This window comes from Typopeltis vanoorti, chromosome 13 (assembly GCF_054136105.1).
Source record: "Typopeltis vanoorti isolate ZY-2024b chromosome 13, IOZ_Tvanoo_1.0, whole genome shotgun sequence".
NCBI classification, from domain to species: Eukaryota; Metazoa; Arthropoda; class Arachnida; order Uropygi; family Thelyphonidae; genus Typopeltis; species Typopeltis vanoorti.
The window spans coordinates 91,897,703-91,913,535 of record NC_143561.1 but is presented as its reverse complement, the minus strand read 5'-3'; the positions used below and the strand labels follow the sequence as shown (position 1 = coordinate 91,913,535).

At 34.5% G+C, this 15,833-nt stretch overlaps 1 protein-coding gene across 3 annotated transcripts in view; it reads right to left on the bottom strand.

The window, feature by feature from the left end:
* Positions 1–15,833, bottom strand: part of LOC150100364 (nostrin-like) — a 398,805-nt gene that overhangs the window by 23,352 nt on the left and 359,620 nt on the right. For 2 of the 3 annotated variants that reach the window (XM_090402918.1, XM_090402919.1), the window contains exon 14: positions 6,590–7,242. The exons of the other annotated variant lie outside the window; for it this stretch is intronic. In XM_090402918.1, coding sequence (XP_090259044.1) covers positions 7,136–7,242 — 107 coding nt within the window. In that variant the 3' untranslated portion in view covers positions 6,590–7,135. Of the gene's footprint in view, positions 1–6,589; positions 7,243–15,833 lie in introns of those variants that run through there. 3 annotated transcript variants of the gene reach the window in all.

Here is a 15,833-nt window from a genome sequence, read left to right as displayed (position 1 = left end):
GCCATCACTTGCAGAAATAGCACATTGTTATAATATTTGTTCAGAATGAAGTACTGTTTTCAAATATGTGATAGAATTTTGCACTAGCTTCAGAGATATCAGCAGATTCAATCCATGATGTGTGAACATTTTGCAAACTATTATTTCATCTCCTGCAGCTTGTACAGCAAAGATGACACAAGGATGATCCATCACTATATATGTTTTATATAATACTAAAATTGGTGACTGTTAACTTCACTAAGCTTTTACTAGCAAAATCAGTACTAGCTTTTGAAATAATACTGGAACTATTTTGATGTTAGTGCAACTAGCATATGTGTTACTGTAAATATATACATCTCAGTATCTGTTACCGTATTTCATTTTTTTTCATTTTTTTTAATAGCTGAACGAACACCCATAAAAATATAATAAGTTAATATAGTCATCTATCCATACAAAACTTCAGGAGAGGGCAGAAATATTAAAAAATTGGTATTCAAGGATGAAAAATAGAAAATGCACAAATGGGTCCCCATAACAAATATCTCAGTATCAGCAGCAGTTATAAGAGGAAAGATGTTCAATCGAAAATTATGGAAACATCAAGGATGTACAAAAAGTTGAGGAGAAAGAAGAAATTTGTTAAAAGTACATTTGAAGCCCTGTATAAAAAGAACAGGGCTTAGGACATACATGAAACATGTTTTCACTAGGTTTGTAAGTGAATTTTGAATGGATGGTATCTAGCTGCTGCACAGATTTAGAAAAGAGTAGAAATCATTAATGCCAATTATGATGAACTATCACCTAAGAAAATATCTTTAGAAAATGCATGTAACAGAAACTAAACACCTTTAAAAGAGAATGGAGGGAATTAGTAGTGCATCCTTAAAATTCTTGACAGTATAGATGAGAACAGTTAAGTTACTCAGTGACTTATCTCTCACCAATTCAATAAGTGGAACAGATTTCTTATTTATGCCCTGATTGTCCCTTAGTTGATTAAGCCATAATTCTGATCAACCTTCCTGGAAGCTCAGGTTTTTCAACTTTCAAAACAGGCATACTAACTAAAAAATGCATTCAAATGACAGACACAATACACTGGCCTTGGTTGCTTGAACCATAATTCCAACCAGTCATTTGGATGTTAGGAATGTTGTTGTTAGCAGCAAAATTACAAGAAATTTTCAATGAACTAAACTGGGAAGAGGCAAGTTGAAAGAAAAATGGGATCAATTTATGCTACCTTTGTCTTGCTGATGATATGGACTTATTTGTGTGAAGTACCTATGAAGAACTATAAAGAATTAAATGAATTAAAAGAGGCAAGTACAGGAATGTCTCTGATGATGAATCTTGAACAAAACAAAAGTAATGAATACATAAAACATGAAAAGTAAATGAATATACACATATATAAGTTAGTTGAAATCAATAAATGGTAACTGAATAGAGAACATCTAGTAGTCTTAATGCTATCTTAAGGAAACATGACATTGTGCTTGAAAGGAAAAGTAATAAACCAATATGAGCATCTAAGTATTAAAATATGACTGAATAACATGAACACTGAATGTGAAAATGATTTAAAAGCTACTGGTGACTCAAACAACAATGGAGAAATAGGTGTATGTTTGGAATTAAAGGGTGAGAGAGAGAGAGAGAGAAAGGAATAAGGAATGGGAGAGATTAGATCAATGGCAAAGATTGAATATATCATTAGCAGAGTATATATATAAACAGAAATGCTGGGCATGTAACTAGAAGAAAAGGAATTGATGGATTAAAAAAAATCTCCAATGAATCTCTAAATACAACAAAGCCTAGAAGTGGCTCTTACTTGAGCTGGGATTAATAAAATTAGAAAATTTTCAGAACATGGTAGATGAGAACTGGAAGAACCTTACCCAGATAGCAATAGGAAAGATCTTTATCCTGTAATGGATCTATTAGTCTTGATGGATCCATTGGTTATAAACCTAGGGTACTCCAGTACCATAGGTGGACTAAAGATTAGATAACCTTTATAATTTGGGAATCTTGCTTCTGCAGAAACCAAACAATGAGCCACTTCATGCCTCCAGCAAGCAAAGTAGTGGTCTCACACTGGGTGATGGTAATCAGCTATGACCTAAAGATATTTGCAAATATCCATGCCACAGTGGGATGTGAACTCACAGCCTATAGGTAGCGGACAGAGATGCCATCCACTTCGTTAACATGGTATTGTCATTCGGAATACAAGTTTACACACATAAGTATAACAATATAAAGCAACAGAGATTCCTAGTACTGAATAATATTGTTAAACTGTGAATGAAACTATGTTGTGTATTTTGTTTTTTTTATTCACATTTAACATAGCTTATTATATGTTAATCATGACTTGTATAAAAGTTATTTATTACTCCTTATTTAAGAATTATTATTTAAGTATTTATTCTGAACTTAATCAGCTATTAGTTATCTGTATACGAAATGAAAGAGTTGATTAAGTAGCTCTAATATTCTATTTATTGTGTTTTTATTAACTCAATGTAGTGGTATAGCCTTATGTAACATTAACGAAAATGTTTACGTTTATTTGTTGTCATGGAAACGCATGAAATAAACGAGCGCAAGTGGAACAGAGAGTGAGCTTGGAAGAAGAATAATAAAGAAATAAGAGGTAACACAGGGAGTTGGGATGGAATTTTGAAGTGAAAGGAAGCAAGGGTATAAACTAGAGAAGTGGAAATAATTGAAAGGTTCTCAAGGGCAGAAGTTAGAAGGGATAATATTTATAAGCGAGCAAGGACGAAGTGAATCTAGTAGTTAGCTGAAGGTGAAGTCAGCAGTAATAATAAAAAGAAATTAATGCCGTAATCAGATAATATAAAATGCTGGACGTTCAGTGAAGGATTCTGAATAAACCCAGTTGGTCTAGAATTGCGACTTATTTCTAATTTGCCCTAAGGAGAACTGCACAGTGTTTAATTGGTCAATGAGTGGTAACAAGGATAATTATAGTACCCTACAGTTGATGTCTAGAGTTCTGAAGCGCGATTAACAGTGTTTTAGTTATAACTGTGGATAAGTCTTATAGATGTGTTCTCAAGTGAAATAAATATATTTTAAAAGTATACTCACAATGTAATTGATGTACTAGGAACTATTTCTGGTAAGGACTATCATACTGAATTATTTCAATGCATGAAGAATTGAGAATTGAAGATAAGAATTGCTTGAGAGATATTTACAGCTATTAGTGCCTGCGATAATTTTGTGCTATAGCATGGCTGAGAAATGTGTGGAAACTGATTAGATAAGAAGTTCTATTATGTTTAATTAAGTGTAGGAACTTCGTAACTCAGAAACTGAGAAAGTGTATGTAAAGGTTTGGAAGATTGAACTAATGTGATTGAACTGACCTAATGTTTAACTTGTTTCTATTGTTTAAAATTAGAAGTAAAATTTATGTATGTGTTATATAGCTTATATTAAATGTTTCATTTTGTTAATCTGATTATTGTGTTTGCCTGAATTCCTTTTTATTGCACCGTTCACAAAAATTTGAATCTTGCGGGAATCCCAGGTAGAAAACAAATACTTCGGCCAGAATGAATGAGGAGACTGCTAACTAACTTTGAATTGATCCCACTGTTTTATATAGACTTATCTAAGGATAGAGTGGTGCAGTATAATAGAAATTTCTCTACCCTTGGATTGGTGATCAATTTACAATTAGTTGTGTTTTATTTTATGAAAGTGACTTAAACAAGATGGCAGATTCGAACATGAGGAGAACAACGTCACGACAATATTATATACACATACTTTATATCTTATTATTATTTCTTCAACATAAGAATTCCTTGTGTTTCATAGATCATGTCTATAATTAGCAAACAGACAGTGATGATAATGATGAAGATATATATATATATATATATATGAGGGTGGTCTGAAGAGTTCTTGGCCTCGACTATAGATGGCAACACTATCAGCAAGATTTTTTTTTTTTTTCCAAGTTGGTACATCTGTGATAAGCATCTGTGAAATTGCAAGTAATTCTATCAAGTAGTTTGTTTTATACAGCTGTCTGTATCCCTTGAAATGGATAAAATTGAGTATCGTGCAGTTATAAAATTCTTTGTAAAAGAAGGTTTAACGCCAAAAGAGATTCATTCAAAGTTCATAAAAGTTTATGAGCACTCTTCTCCTTCCTTTTCAAAAAATAAGAAATGAGCTGCCAAGTTTAAATGTGGCTGTACCAGCCTTGAAGATGATCCACATGAATGACGTCCAAAAGGTTTAACATCAGAAATCATTGATCGAGTGCATGATATTATTATTATTATTATTATTCCGGGCAACTCCAAGGAGTCTACAGACTCATCGAGAGAGGCCCTAACATCATTTCAAGAACAACTATTCGACATTCACACAGTATCTATCATACCTCGCCTTGAACTCATTCACGGTCGTAGCACCCACATATTCCAGCTCTAACACCCCTGCTAACCACATTCTTTCCCGGCTTCCATGTATGGCCCCGAGTCCTCCCACCACCAGTCCTATTCTCAAAAATATCTTCTGGATTAATGTTATAGAAACCCTTCAGTAATTTGAATGTCTCAATCATATCACCCCCTTTTCCACCTATCGACCAATTTTTGCAACCCACAAATCTTCAACCTGTTCTCATAATGTTCATTCCACAGACCTGCTATCATCTTGGTCACTCGTCTCTGGATCCTCTCCACCTCCTCCCCATCAAGAAGAAACCCATATCTGGGCACAGTAGTCTAGATATGGTCTTATCAAGGCTCGATACAGAGGAACAATAACTTGTTTGTCTCTGCTTGTTAAAGTATTTTTCAGAAGCCAAGTGATTTGATGAGCTGATTTAGCCACTTTTGCAATGTGCCCCCCTAAACTTCAATTCCCTATCCACCAACACTCCCAAATCTCTGGCCTCATCAATCTCCTGGAGTACGATTCCACCAATGTGATATATTACTGTTATTCTTTTCACCCCAAAACGCATAACCTTACACTTTGCCACATTAAACTGACATCCATTTTCCCTAGCCCAGTCCTCCAAACTATCCAAATCATCCTGTAAAATTTTGACATCCTGTGCACTCACAATTGCTCTACCCAACTTTGCATCATCAGCAAACAAGCGAACACTTCCTCTCAGATCCTTTCCTATATCATTGATGAACAAATTGAAAAGTAGTGGTCCAAGAACAGATCCCTGCGGCACACCACTAGTCACAAGCCGTCTTTTGGACTCCACTCCTAAATAAACTACTCTCTGGTATCTCTCCATCAATCACCCTCCTATCCATCTCACCAACCCTATATCCATCCCCATCTGCTCCAGTTTACTGATTAGAGTTCCATGTGGTATCCTGTCATATGGTATTGGATGACCAACGAGGCAAAGTGTGTGAAATTGCTGAGACCATAGGTATTTCAAAAGAATGTGTAGATATATTCTGCATGAAGAATTGCAAATGAAAAAGCTTTGTGTAAGATGGGTGCTGCGCTTGCTCACAGCAGATCAAAAATGGACTCGCATGAAAATCTCTGAACAGTGTTTGGAGCGTTTTAACAAGAATAAAACTGATTTTGTGTGTCGATTTATTACTATGGATGAGACTTGGACTCATCATTACACACTAGAATTCAAACAGCAGTCAAAACAGTGGACAAAAGCCGGTTGTTCAGTGCCAAAGAAGACAAAGTCGGTTCCATCAGCAGGAAAGTTCATAGCATCAGTGTTTTGGGATGCTTAAGGCATTTTGTTTATTAATTATCATGAAAAGGGTAAAACAATAACCAGGGAATATTATTCTGATCTTTTAACCAGACCAGACAAAAAAATTCGTAAAAAAAAACTGGTTTGCAGAAGAAAAAAATTATCTTTCATCAGGACAATGCACCTACCCACAAAGGTGTTTTGGCAATAGGAAAATTAATGGATCTGCACTATGAATTGTTGGAACATCCACCTTATTCCCCAGATTTGGCTCCCTCTAACTTCTATCTCTTCCCAAAAACTAAAACTCTTCCTCGCTGGTCAACGTTTTTCTTCGAATCAAGAGGTGATCACAGCTGTAAAGGGTTATTTTGCAGATCATACTGAGAACCACTAAAAGGATGGGATAATGGTGCTAGAGCATCACTGGAATAAATGTATTAGTCTTAAGGGAGATTATGTTGAAAAATAAAAATAATTTTGAAATTATAAATTTGTTTTTTCATTGTTAGGCCAAGAACTTTTCAGTCCACCCTTGTATATATATATATATACTATATATATAGTTCTCTTAGTAAAGAAAATATGCAGCAGTAACTACAGTAAATTAAAAAAATGCATTAAGAAAGTTCATGTGAAAAACAATATTTTCTTAGCCTACATTCAATAACAGGAACTAAAGTTACAAAAGACTCATATTAAATAAAATTAAATAAATACAACAACACCAGCAACATTTATTTGAAATTCAACTCATGGCAAAAGATAGGAAAGACTAATATAAACAGTTTGTCATTTTGTAAAATGTGGAATCTCTTCAAGGGAAACCTCTCCCCATGAAACTGGCTTTACTCATGATGATACTTAAAGTTAATATAAAAATAACATCTGATAATTGTTATGATTTTCTGTTTCAGAATAGAAGCAAATTTAATAAAAGCACACAGATTTCTAAAGAATGAATTGTTCAAGTAACTACTCAACAGCAGAAGGGCAACATGATCATGATTACAGCATACAACGCCCATCATAACAACTGTAGATCAATAAAAATATTTATTTGTAAGAGATATCAGAAATATATTTTCTTAAATATATAAAGAACCAAATATATTTCACAGATGTGCTTTGTATCATTTATACAAACAAAAAGCTGCCATAAAATCAAATTTTGGTAAGAGATACTTCATATACACACACACACACACACACACACACACACACACACACACATGCATAAAAGATGAATACGCATCTCTCTCTCACACCCTTTCTCACTTACTTGCACGCACACACACACAAAGGCACAGAGTGATATGATGTAAAAAAAGGAAATGCAGTTATGTGAAACAGCTGGGAATAAAAGTTACAGAGTGATAATATATTACACAGTTACAATCATGATATTTCTTCAACATATGATGCTGGAAACAATCCTAAAGTTCCATTCAAGGATCCTTTCCACCATACTGGATCAGTTTTATCTTGAACTGTAATAATGTCTCCTGCAATTAGCAAACAGAATAATAACTAGAAAGATGCGAATCATCAAGTCATTCTAAGGAAAGAATAAAAAAAGAATGCAACAACAAATGTAATATATTATTATCACCTCAAGACCCCCCATGGACTCATCATGGTTACTTTGTAATACACACACAGCTCATCATACCGTAATTTAAATACATTCAAATTCTTGCCGACTCCACACTCTCAGGCAGTGCATTCCAATCATTCACAACTCTCCATGCAAAAAAAATTGCTTCTCATTCCCTTGCTTACACTCTCATTTGACAGCTTCCAGGGATGACTTGGTCTCCCACCATTTTATGAAAATCCTCTTCAATGTTAATTCTATAGCAACCCCTTACCAACTTCTATGTCTTTATCATATTACACCTCCTCCTATCCACTAGACAATGTAAACTGCATCATCTCAGCATTTCTTGATATTCAACATTCCAGAGATAAGAAACTATTTTAGTCAAACACCTCTGGATCCTCTCCAACATCTCTTCATCCTTTTGAAAACCAGATGGCCAAATATGTGCACAGTTGTACATATGTGGCCTAATCAGAGCCTTATGCAATGGAACCAGACTCTCCTTACTTCTACAAGTCAGTGTCCTCTGCATCACTGCCAGAATTCGTCAAGTTGTCTTTTGGCAATGTGTCCTCTAAATTTTAGATCCTTATCCAGCATAACCCCAAGATCATTTATTTCCTGTATCTCCAACAATATATTTCTACTAAGAGTAAAGTCCACATCCCATCTTTGTTTTCCAAATTTCAAACCTTACATTTCACAATAGTGAACTGGCATTCCTACTTCCATGCCCATTCACTCAGTCTATTCAACAGAATATTTCAACTCGGTCAACAGAATATTTTGTTTATCATGTTGTTTATTTCCATATTTAAATTGCTGTCTTTACTAAAAAACTGCCTAAATAGTTGAAATATTTTACATACTCTATAGGTTCTTCATTGAGAATGCACCTGATGATTTCTATGTTTCTGCCTATTTTCATAGTTTAGGTCTTTTTATTGCTGGTGTTCATACCAAATTTGTTACAGCTGTTATTCAGTTGAGTTAGAGAATCCCAGAGAATTGCCCTGGATATGTTTTGGAGTATATCATCTGCATAAAGCAAAGAGCTAAGTCTGATATCTCCCATTATAATATCGGGTTTAATGCCACTTTCTTTTATAATGCAACCATACAGATGATGAATAAGAGTGGAGATTGTGTGCAACCTTATCTTACATCTGATTTTATATCAAGCCATCTTCCATATTTTCTTCAATTCTAATTGATGATTTACAATTTAAATATAGACTATGTATTGCTTTGTATAATGTTCCATTTACCCCATATAATTATAGCGTTTTGAAAAGCTTTTCTCTGGACACCTTGTCACATGCCTTTTCCAGGCCTATAAAATTAAATACAGATCTCTTTTGCATTCCATGATTTCTCAACTATTTGTCATAAAATGAAAAACTGATCTTAACAACCTCTATCTGACCAGAACCCAGCTTGGTCTTCTCTAAGTTTCTCTACCACATTTTTCTCAGTCTCTTTTCAAGTATGCAAGCATAAGTCTTGATTGAAACACTTAGTACAGAAATTCCTCTGTAATTCTCACATTGTTTTATTCCCTTTTTATAGATGAGAATTACGAGAGCTCAACTCCAATCAACTGGAATTTGACCTTCTGACCAGGCCCTCTGAATTATATAGTGTAGCTACTACAAAACTTTTATACCTCCATATTTGAGTATTGGGGTGCTTAAGGATCAAAGCTGTACAACTGAGAGGAGACTTTAACATAGCCTTTAAAGGAATGTGGAGAACTGACCACAGCTTCTGACCTAATGTCCAATCCTCACCTTCTCATAGTGCACCCTGTTAGACTGGATACTGAACAAATGAGGATGGGCTGGCAATTTAGGATTTAGCTAACCAAATTGTATTCTTATTGGCTTAATGACAGAATTTTATGAGAGCTGGGGCGTTGCCTGGTTAAACAAGGCCCCCCATTGTTTTCGCCAGGGAAACAGGGCAAACAGCGAAAAGTCAGTTGATGGAACAAATCCTAAAACACATCCCAACTCAATATCGCCAGAGATGAAGATCGGTACTATCAAAATAAGAAGCCTGAATGAGTACAAGATTGACTAGCATAATAGGGGTAACTGAAACAAAAAAAGACAAAAACTGGTGAGATCTTTCTGAGCAATTACAAAATGTTATATTCAGGCAATGACAATCAAGGAAAAGAAGGAGTAGCCATAGTATTCAACACTATATACGAGGCTAATCTTCTTGAATGACAGGCAGTCTCAAGTAGAGTGATGTGGACTTATTTGCTTATGGTTCCATTGAAGGTTCTACTAAGGTAGAAGTGGAGGGATTTTTTGAGACTTTCAAGACAAGCAACTGACACAATGAAAATTGAAAAGTTGGTCCTCATTGGGGATCTAAATAGCAGAGTAAGAAATGATTGTCAAACACAAAAAAATATTTTGCAAAAATTTGGAGAAAAGAGCAAAGCTAATAATAATGGCAAATACCTGTTGGAATTCTGCACAGGACATGGACTGGTTATTACCAACACAATGTTCCAACATAAAAATGTGCACAAATTTACATGGAGAGAAGAGGCAAAAGAATAAGAAAAGTCTCATTGATCATGTTATTGTTGATAGTGATGTTTTCTCTCTACAGAGAAAACATCACTATCAACAATATACAGAGGAATGTACAGAGGATTTGAAATTGGAAGTGATCACCATTTAGTCTTGAGCAGGATACAAATGAATTTCATACCGACAAGAAGTACATGTAAGAAAGTTTTAAAGCGAACAAAAGTTGAGCAGTTCCCAGATGTGAAATAAAGACTAAATTACACAAACATTATTCAAGAAAAAATGAAAGAGTTTGAGAACAGGAACCAAACCTTAGAGATTCAGTGGCAAGTCCTGAAGAAAACACTGACTGATTCAACCAGAGAGGCATGTGGTAAGGTTGTCTGCAAGTATAGAAAAATCAGAGCTCCATGGGGGATACAGGAAGTTAAAGAGGCAGTGAAGGAAAAGAGAAAACATATCAAAAGTTCCTGGCAAATAAGTCAGCTTAGCAGAGACAAATGTAAGAAAGCTAAACAGTGTGTAAAACTAGCTAAAAAAAGTAATGGAAAGACTTGAGTAAGAATATAGGAAATAAATATCAAGAATGTGGCAAGATAATCTGGAAATTGTTGCAGAAGGCCAAAAATGGAGGAAACTGTGCTGTAAAAGGAATTAGAGATGATAAAGGTGACATGAAAACTGGAGAAAAAGATATCCTTGATGTATGGAGCAATTACTTCGAAAAATTGCTAAATGAGATGAGCAGTGATAGCACAGTGGTAAACAAAACACTCAATAGGAATGCAGTCAGGAATACATATCCATACTTGAAGTAGAAAAAGCCATCAAAGGACTGAAGTTTGGAAAGGCGATCAGGAATAGATGATATTCGACCAAAATGCTCAAATGTGGAGGTATAAAAGTCTTACAGTGGCTGCACTGCATAGTTCAGAAGGACTGGACAGAGGGACAAATTCCGGATGATTAGAGTAGAGCTCTCACAGTACCCATATATAAAAAGGGGAATAAAACTGAATGTGAGAATTATAGAGGTATTTCCGTATGGAGTGTTCCTAGTAAGATTTATGGAAGTACACTTGAGAAACGGTTGAGAAGAATTGTGGAAGGGAAGCTTGGTGAAGAACAAGCTGGATTCAGGCCAAATAGAGTCTGTCAAGATCAGATTTTCACTTTACAACAAACAGTTGAGAAATCATAGGAATACAAAAAAGATCTGTATTTAAGTTTTGTAGACCTGCAAAAGGCATATGACAAGGTGCCAAAAGAAAAGCTATTCAAAATGCTACAGTAATATGGTGTCAATGGGGTATTATATCAAGCAATACTTAGTCTTTATTTGAGTTGCAAGTCAGCAATTAGAATTGAAATAAGTACAGGAAAACAGTTTGACATTAAATCTGGTGTCAGCCAAGGATGTACACCAGGCATGGGCAACCTTTCCTAGTTCGGGTGCCAAATTATCATTCTGTCTCTGCGTCAAGGGCTGTTTTTTAATAAAATTTATTTAAATTTTATTTAAATAAATTTTATTTATTTAAATTAAATAAATAAAATTTATTTTATTTAATAATAAAATATTTTATTTAATAAATAAAATAATATTAATTTATTTTATTAAATAAAATAAATTAATATTAAACGAATTAAAAGAACTTGCTACTCCATATTTCATTTATTTATAATATAATGCTTTGGTATAAAGCTCTGCAAAAATTTTATAATATAATGAACGACATAACAATTTAATGTGAAGATTGGCCTTGTACTTCAACTACGAGACTCAATATTGAGTTAATATTATTTAAGGATAATTGCATAGAATTTTTGAGGTTTTCGGCCGTTATTCTTGTCCGAATTTTTGATTTATCGTATTTTATCCTAAAAAAAAACTGTTCACATATATATGTGCTGCCGAAAAGACAAATGATTTTTCTTGAAAAGGGGCGTAAATTTGTATATTTTTCTTCCACCAAATAAAATTTATAAAAATCCGTCAATCTGTAAGTTTTTTGGCACATTATTTATATCAGCATCCATCAGACGAGCAAATATAGCAAATGTGAAGTCTTTGTTTTTGAAGTCGGCAAACCTTGTATCAAATTGCTCTATTAGTGCCTTCAGTTCATCTCCATAACAATTATAAGGGATATTTTTATGAGTTGCTAGAGTAGGAAAAATGATAACAATTTTTAGCTCTTATCTGACTTTCCAACAATCTTAGTTTATTACAAAAAGCTTTGACATGTCCATGCAGTTCATGAACCAATTGTCCTTGTTTTTGCAATTTAAGATTCAGTTCGTTTAGGTATCTGGTGACATCTACAAGGAATGCTAAATCACACACACACACACCCACTCATCATCTTTTACTTGGTTAATTGTGTTTCCTTTTATGTCCATAAAATCTGCAATGTCTTGTCTCAGATCATAAAATCGTTTTAACATTTTACCTTTACTCAACCTCACTTCACAATAATAAGACACATCTTCATAATCTGAAAATAGGTCTGCCAAACACTCCTTAAATTGGCGGTGATTAAGTGCATGTGACTTAATAAAATTAATACTGGCTACTACAACTTCCATAACATTTGTGAATTTAATTGATTTTGCACACAGATTTTGTTGGTGAATAATGCAGCGAAAATTTGTTAAATTTTCCGGATGGATCTGTAGTTCTATTGCTCTTTCATGAATTATTCCAATAAATCCCTTCTGTGCACCAATTTGCAGGGGCTCCATCAGCGCATATGCCAGATAGTGAACTCCATTTAAGCCCAAGTCTCTCGAAGACTGTGTTGACTGTTTCAAATATATCTTCACCGGTAGTTGTTCCTTTTAATGGCCGAGCAACAATAATTCTTCTGTGATGTTGAAATCCGCATCAACTCCTCGAATAAATATTGCTAGTTGTGCTGTATCGGAGGCATTGGTGCTGACATCCAAAGCAATTGAAAATGCTTCCAATCTAGCATTCTTCTCTTTTAAACTTTTTTTGATATCATCAGCCAAAATTTCTATCCGTCAGACAACAGTACGTCTCGACAAATGAACATTCTCGAAGTTTTTTTTTCTTTTCAGGACATATTATACTTGCAACATCCAGCAGACATTCTTTGATAAATTCTCCTTCACCAAATGACTTAGAATGCTTAGCGATTTTTTCACTTACCACAAAGCTGGCTTTGATGACAATGCTGTGGTGCTGCGTTCTTTGCTTGTTGAACATTTCTGCTGGGTATCCAAGTTCTTCTTCAACTTCTGTATTTCATCTTTTCGTAGTTGTCCATCAATTTTTGGATGATCCGCATGTCTCGAAGTAAAGTGTCTCTTCAAGTTGTATTCTTTGTTGACAGATACGGATTCGTTGCACAGCAAACATACAGGCAAACCTTTATTCAGAATAAAATAATAATCCTCCGTCCAGTTTTTTTGAAATTGACGATTCTCTGCATCTACTTTTCTTTTTTTTGCAATAACCCCTGACACTGTCCCAAATTTATAAGCGATATTCAGAACTGTCCCACAAAACTGTCTTCTACACTGCAGGCACTGAACAGAACACAATATCAACGCAGGCACCGAACAGAACATAACATCAATGCAGGCACTGAACAAAGCACAACACCAATTCAAGTACCGAACTGACACGTTGTAACACGTTCACACATGCCACTAGTCAAAGTGAGAAAGAGACCTTGGTTGGAGAAAACATAGTGTGTTTTGCACAAGTCATATGATGTCAGCTTAATGTGAGTTAGTAGAACACACCATGTTTTCTCCCACCATAAATCAGACATACTTCGCTGAAATAGATTAGGGCTGGATCAAAAGAAGTAGAGGGCCGGATCTGGCCTGCAGGTTGCCCATATGTGATGTACACTATCCCCTCTGTTATTCATTATCTATATGGATCACATCATGAGGAAAAGCTGTATTAAATCTGATATCAAAATTGTAGATGTTAATCTGAGCTCTTTACTTTATGCAGATGATTTTATAATTTTAAGTAAATCCAGTACAAGTCTGCAAGATTCCCTGACTAAACTGAATAACTGTTGTAATAAATTTGGTATGAAAATCAGCAATAACAAGACAAAGACAATGAAAATAGGCAGAAACATTGAAAATATCAACTACATTGTGAATGCAGAAAGTTTTTTACCTTGGGTATACTATACATTAAAGATACCAAGCAATTTTATAAACTTTGTTTTAATCCTTTTACCCAAGAAAGCAAACAGACAGGTAAATCAAGTTTGCGCCTGAAGTATTTTCAGGTCTGAGGCAACTCGTGGTAAAGGTGAAGGTAGCTCTGATCACTTTTCCTCGGTATCTCCCATAATGTAAAGAACATCTCCTTGCAGACATGTATGATGCTATGCATTAAGAGAAGGGTCACTTCCCAGACCGGTTTTGACCTTTATTGAGGTCTCATCGGTGGGAGCCAGATGCTGAGATACCAAGGTTGAAGTAATGCAGAACTTATAAATTTTACCTATACAAGTTGCCACAAGGTGCTTTGACCTTATTCTCAGGATGAGAGAAAGATGTAGAAAGTGTTTTACCTTGGGAATACTATACGTTAAAGATACCAAGCAATTTTATAAACTTGGTTTTAATCCTTTTTCCCAAGTAAGCAAACAGACAGGTAAGTCAAGTTTGCACCTGACCTTGGCATCTCAGCGTCTGGCTCCCAATGACGTGACCTCAATAAAGGTTGAAACCGGTCTGGGTAGTGGCCCTTCCCTTAATGCATAGCATCACACATATCTGCAAGGAGATGTGCTTTGCATTATGGGAGTTACTAAGGAAAAGTGATCAGAGCTTACTTCACCTTTACCACGAGTTGCCTCAAACCTGAAAATACTTCAGGTGCAAACCTGACTTACCTGCTTGTTTGCTTACTTGAGAAAAAGGATTAAAACCAAGTTTATAAAATTGCTTGTTATCTTTAACATATCGTAAACTATCCAGTTTATATATATATATATATATATTTGCATTTTGTGTAAATGACATATTTTTCTGAAACCAGCCAAAATGAGTGGTAGTAGTATAAAAATGACTGATTTTACTAAAATAGTTTATATATATATAAACTATTCCTGTGTTCTCCGCAATGTTGCTATAATGAGAGCGAACAAGGCCTCCTGTAGAAGTATGAGGCCTTGTTCTAATTTCCACGATGCTAAATGACAAAGATTTATAAAATTGAACTTATAAGAAACACTTGTAGGTTGAATTCTTTTCATCAGCGACAGGAACTTTTTTTAGTTATTTTTTAAATTTAATTAAAATTTTTTTTACAGCCAGTTCTTCAAAAAAAAAAAAAAAGTTAGTTTCACATATATTGAAGAAAAGTAGGGTTTACTCCCAGAACTCAGGTTTTTTACCCAGGAGATTTTCAGAAAAAATTTGGAAAAATCAACCTCAGAAGCATGAAAAAAAAAATTCAGAAATAACAGCTATGGTTAGGATTAAGAGATGATAGCAGTTATCCGATGTATTCTTGTTACCTTCAAGTTTAGCATTCAAGAAGAAATGTACTCACTTGCCAGAATGGCAAACACCGAATACATAGTGGTTTCCAAATGCTAAGGATAAAGTTTAGAATAAAGAAGTGCTGTCTAATCTCTTTAAGCAATGAAAAAGCATTAAAAGATTTGTTTTTTTTTATGTGAGTGAAGTTTTTTTTTTTTACATTCTTAAAATTTAAAATGGTGATTTGCATTTTGTGTAAATGACACATTTTTTTTCTGGAACCAGCCAAAATGAGTGGTAGTAGTTTAAAAATAACTGATTTTATCAAAAAATCACAATATTTATGTTTTCTTTTTCTTTTTTTTTTTTTTGCTTAAATTTTAGTATATTCAGTTAAAACAGTCTGTAAACATAATCAATTGATCACAAGTCATTCAACATAGAACAAATTTGGCCA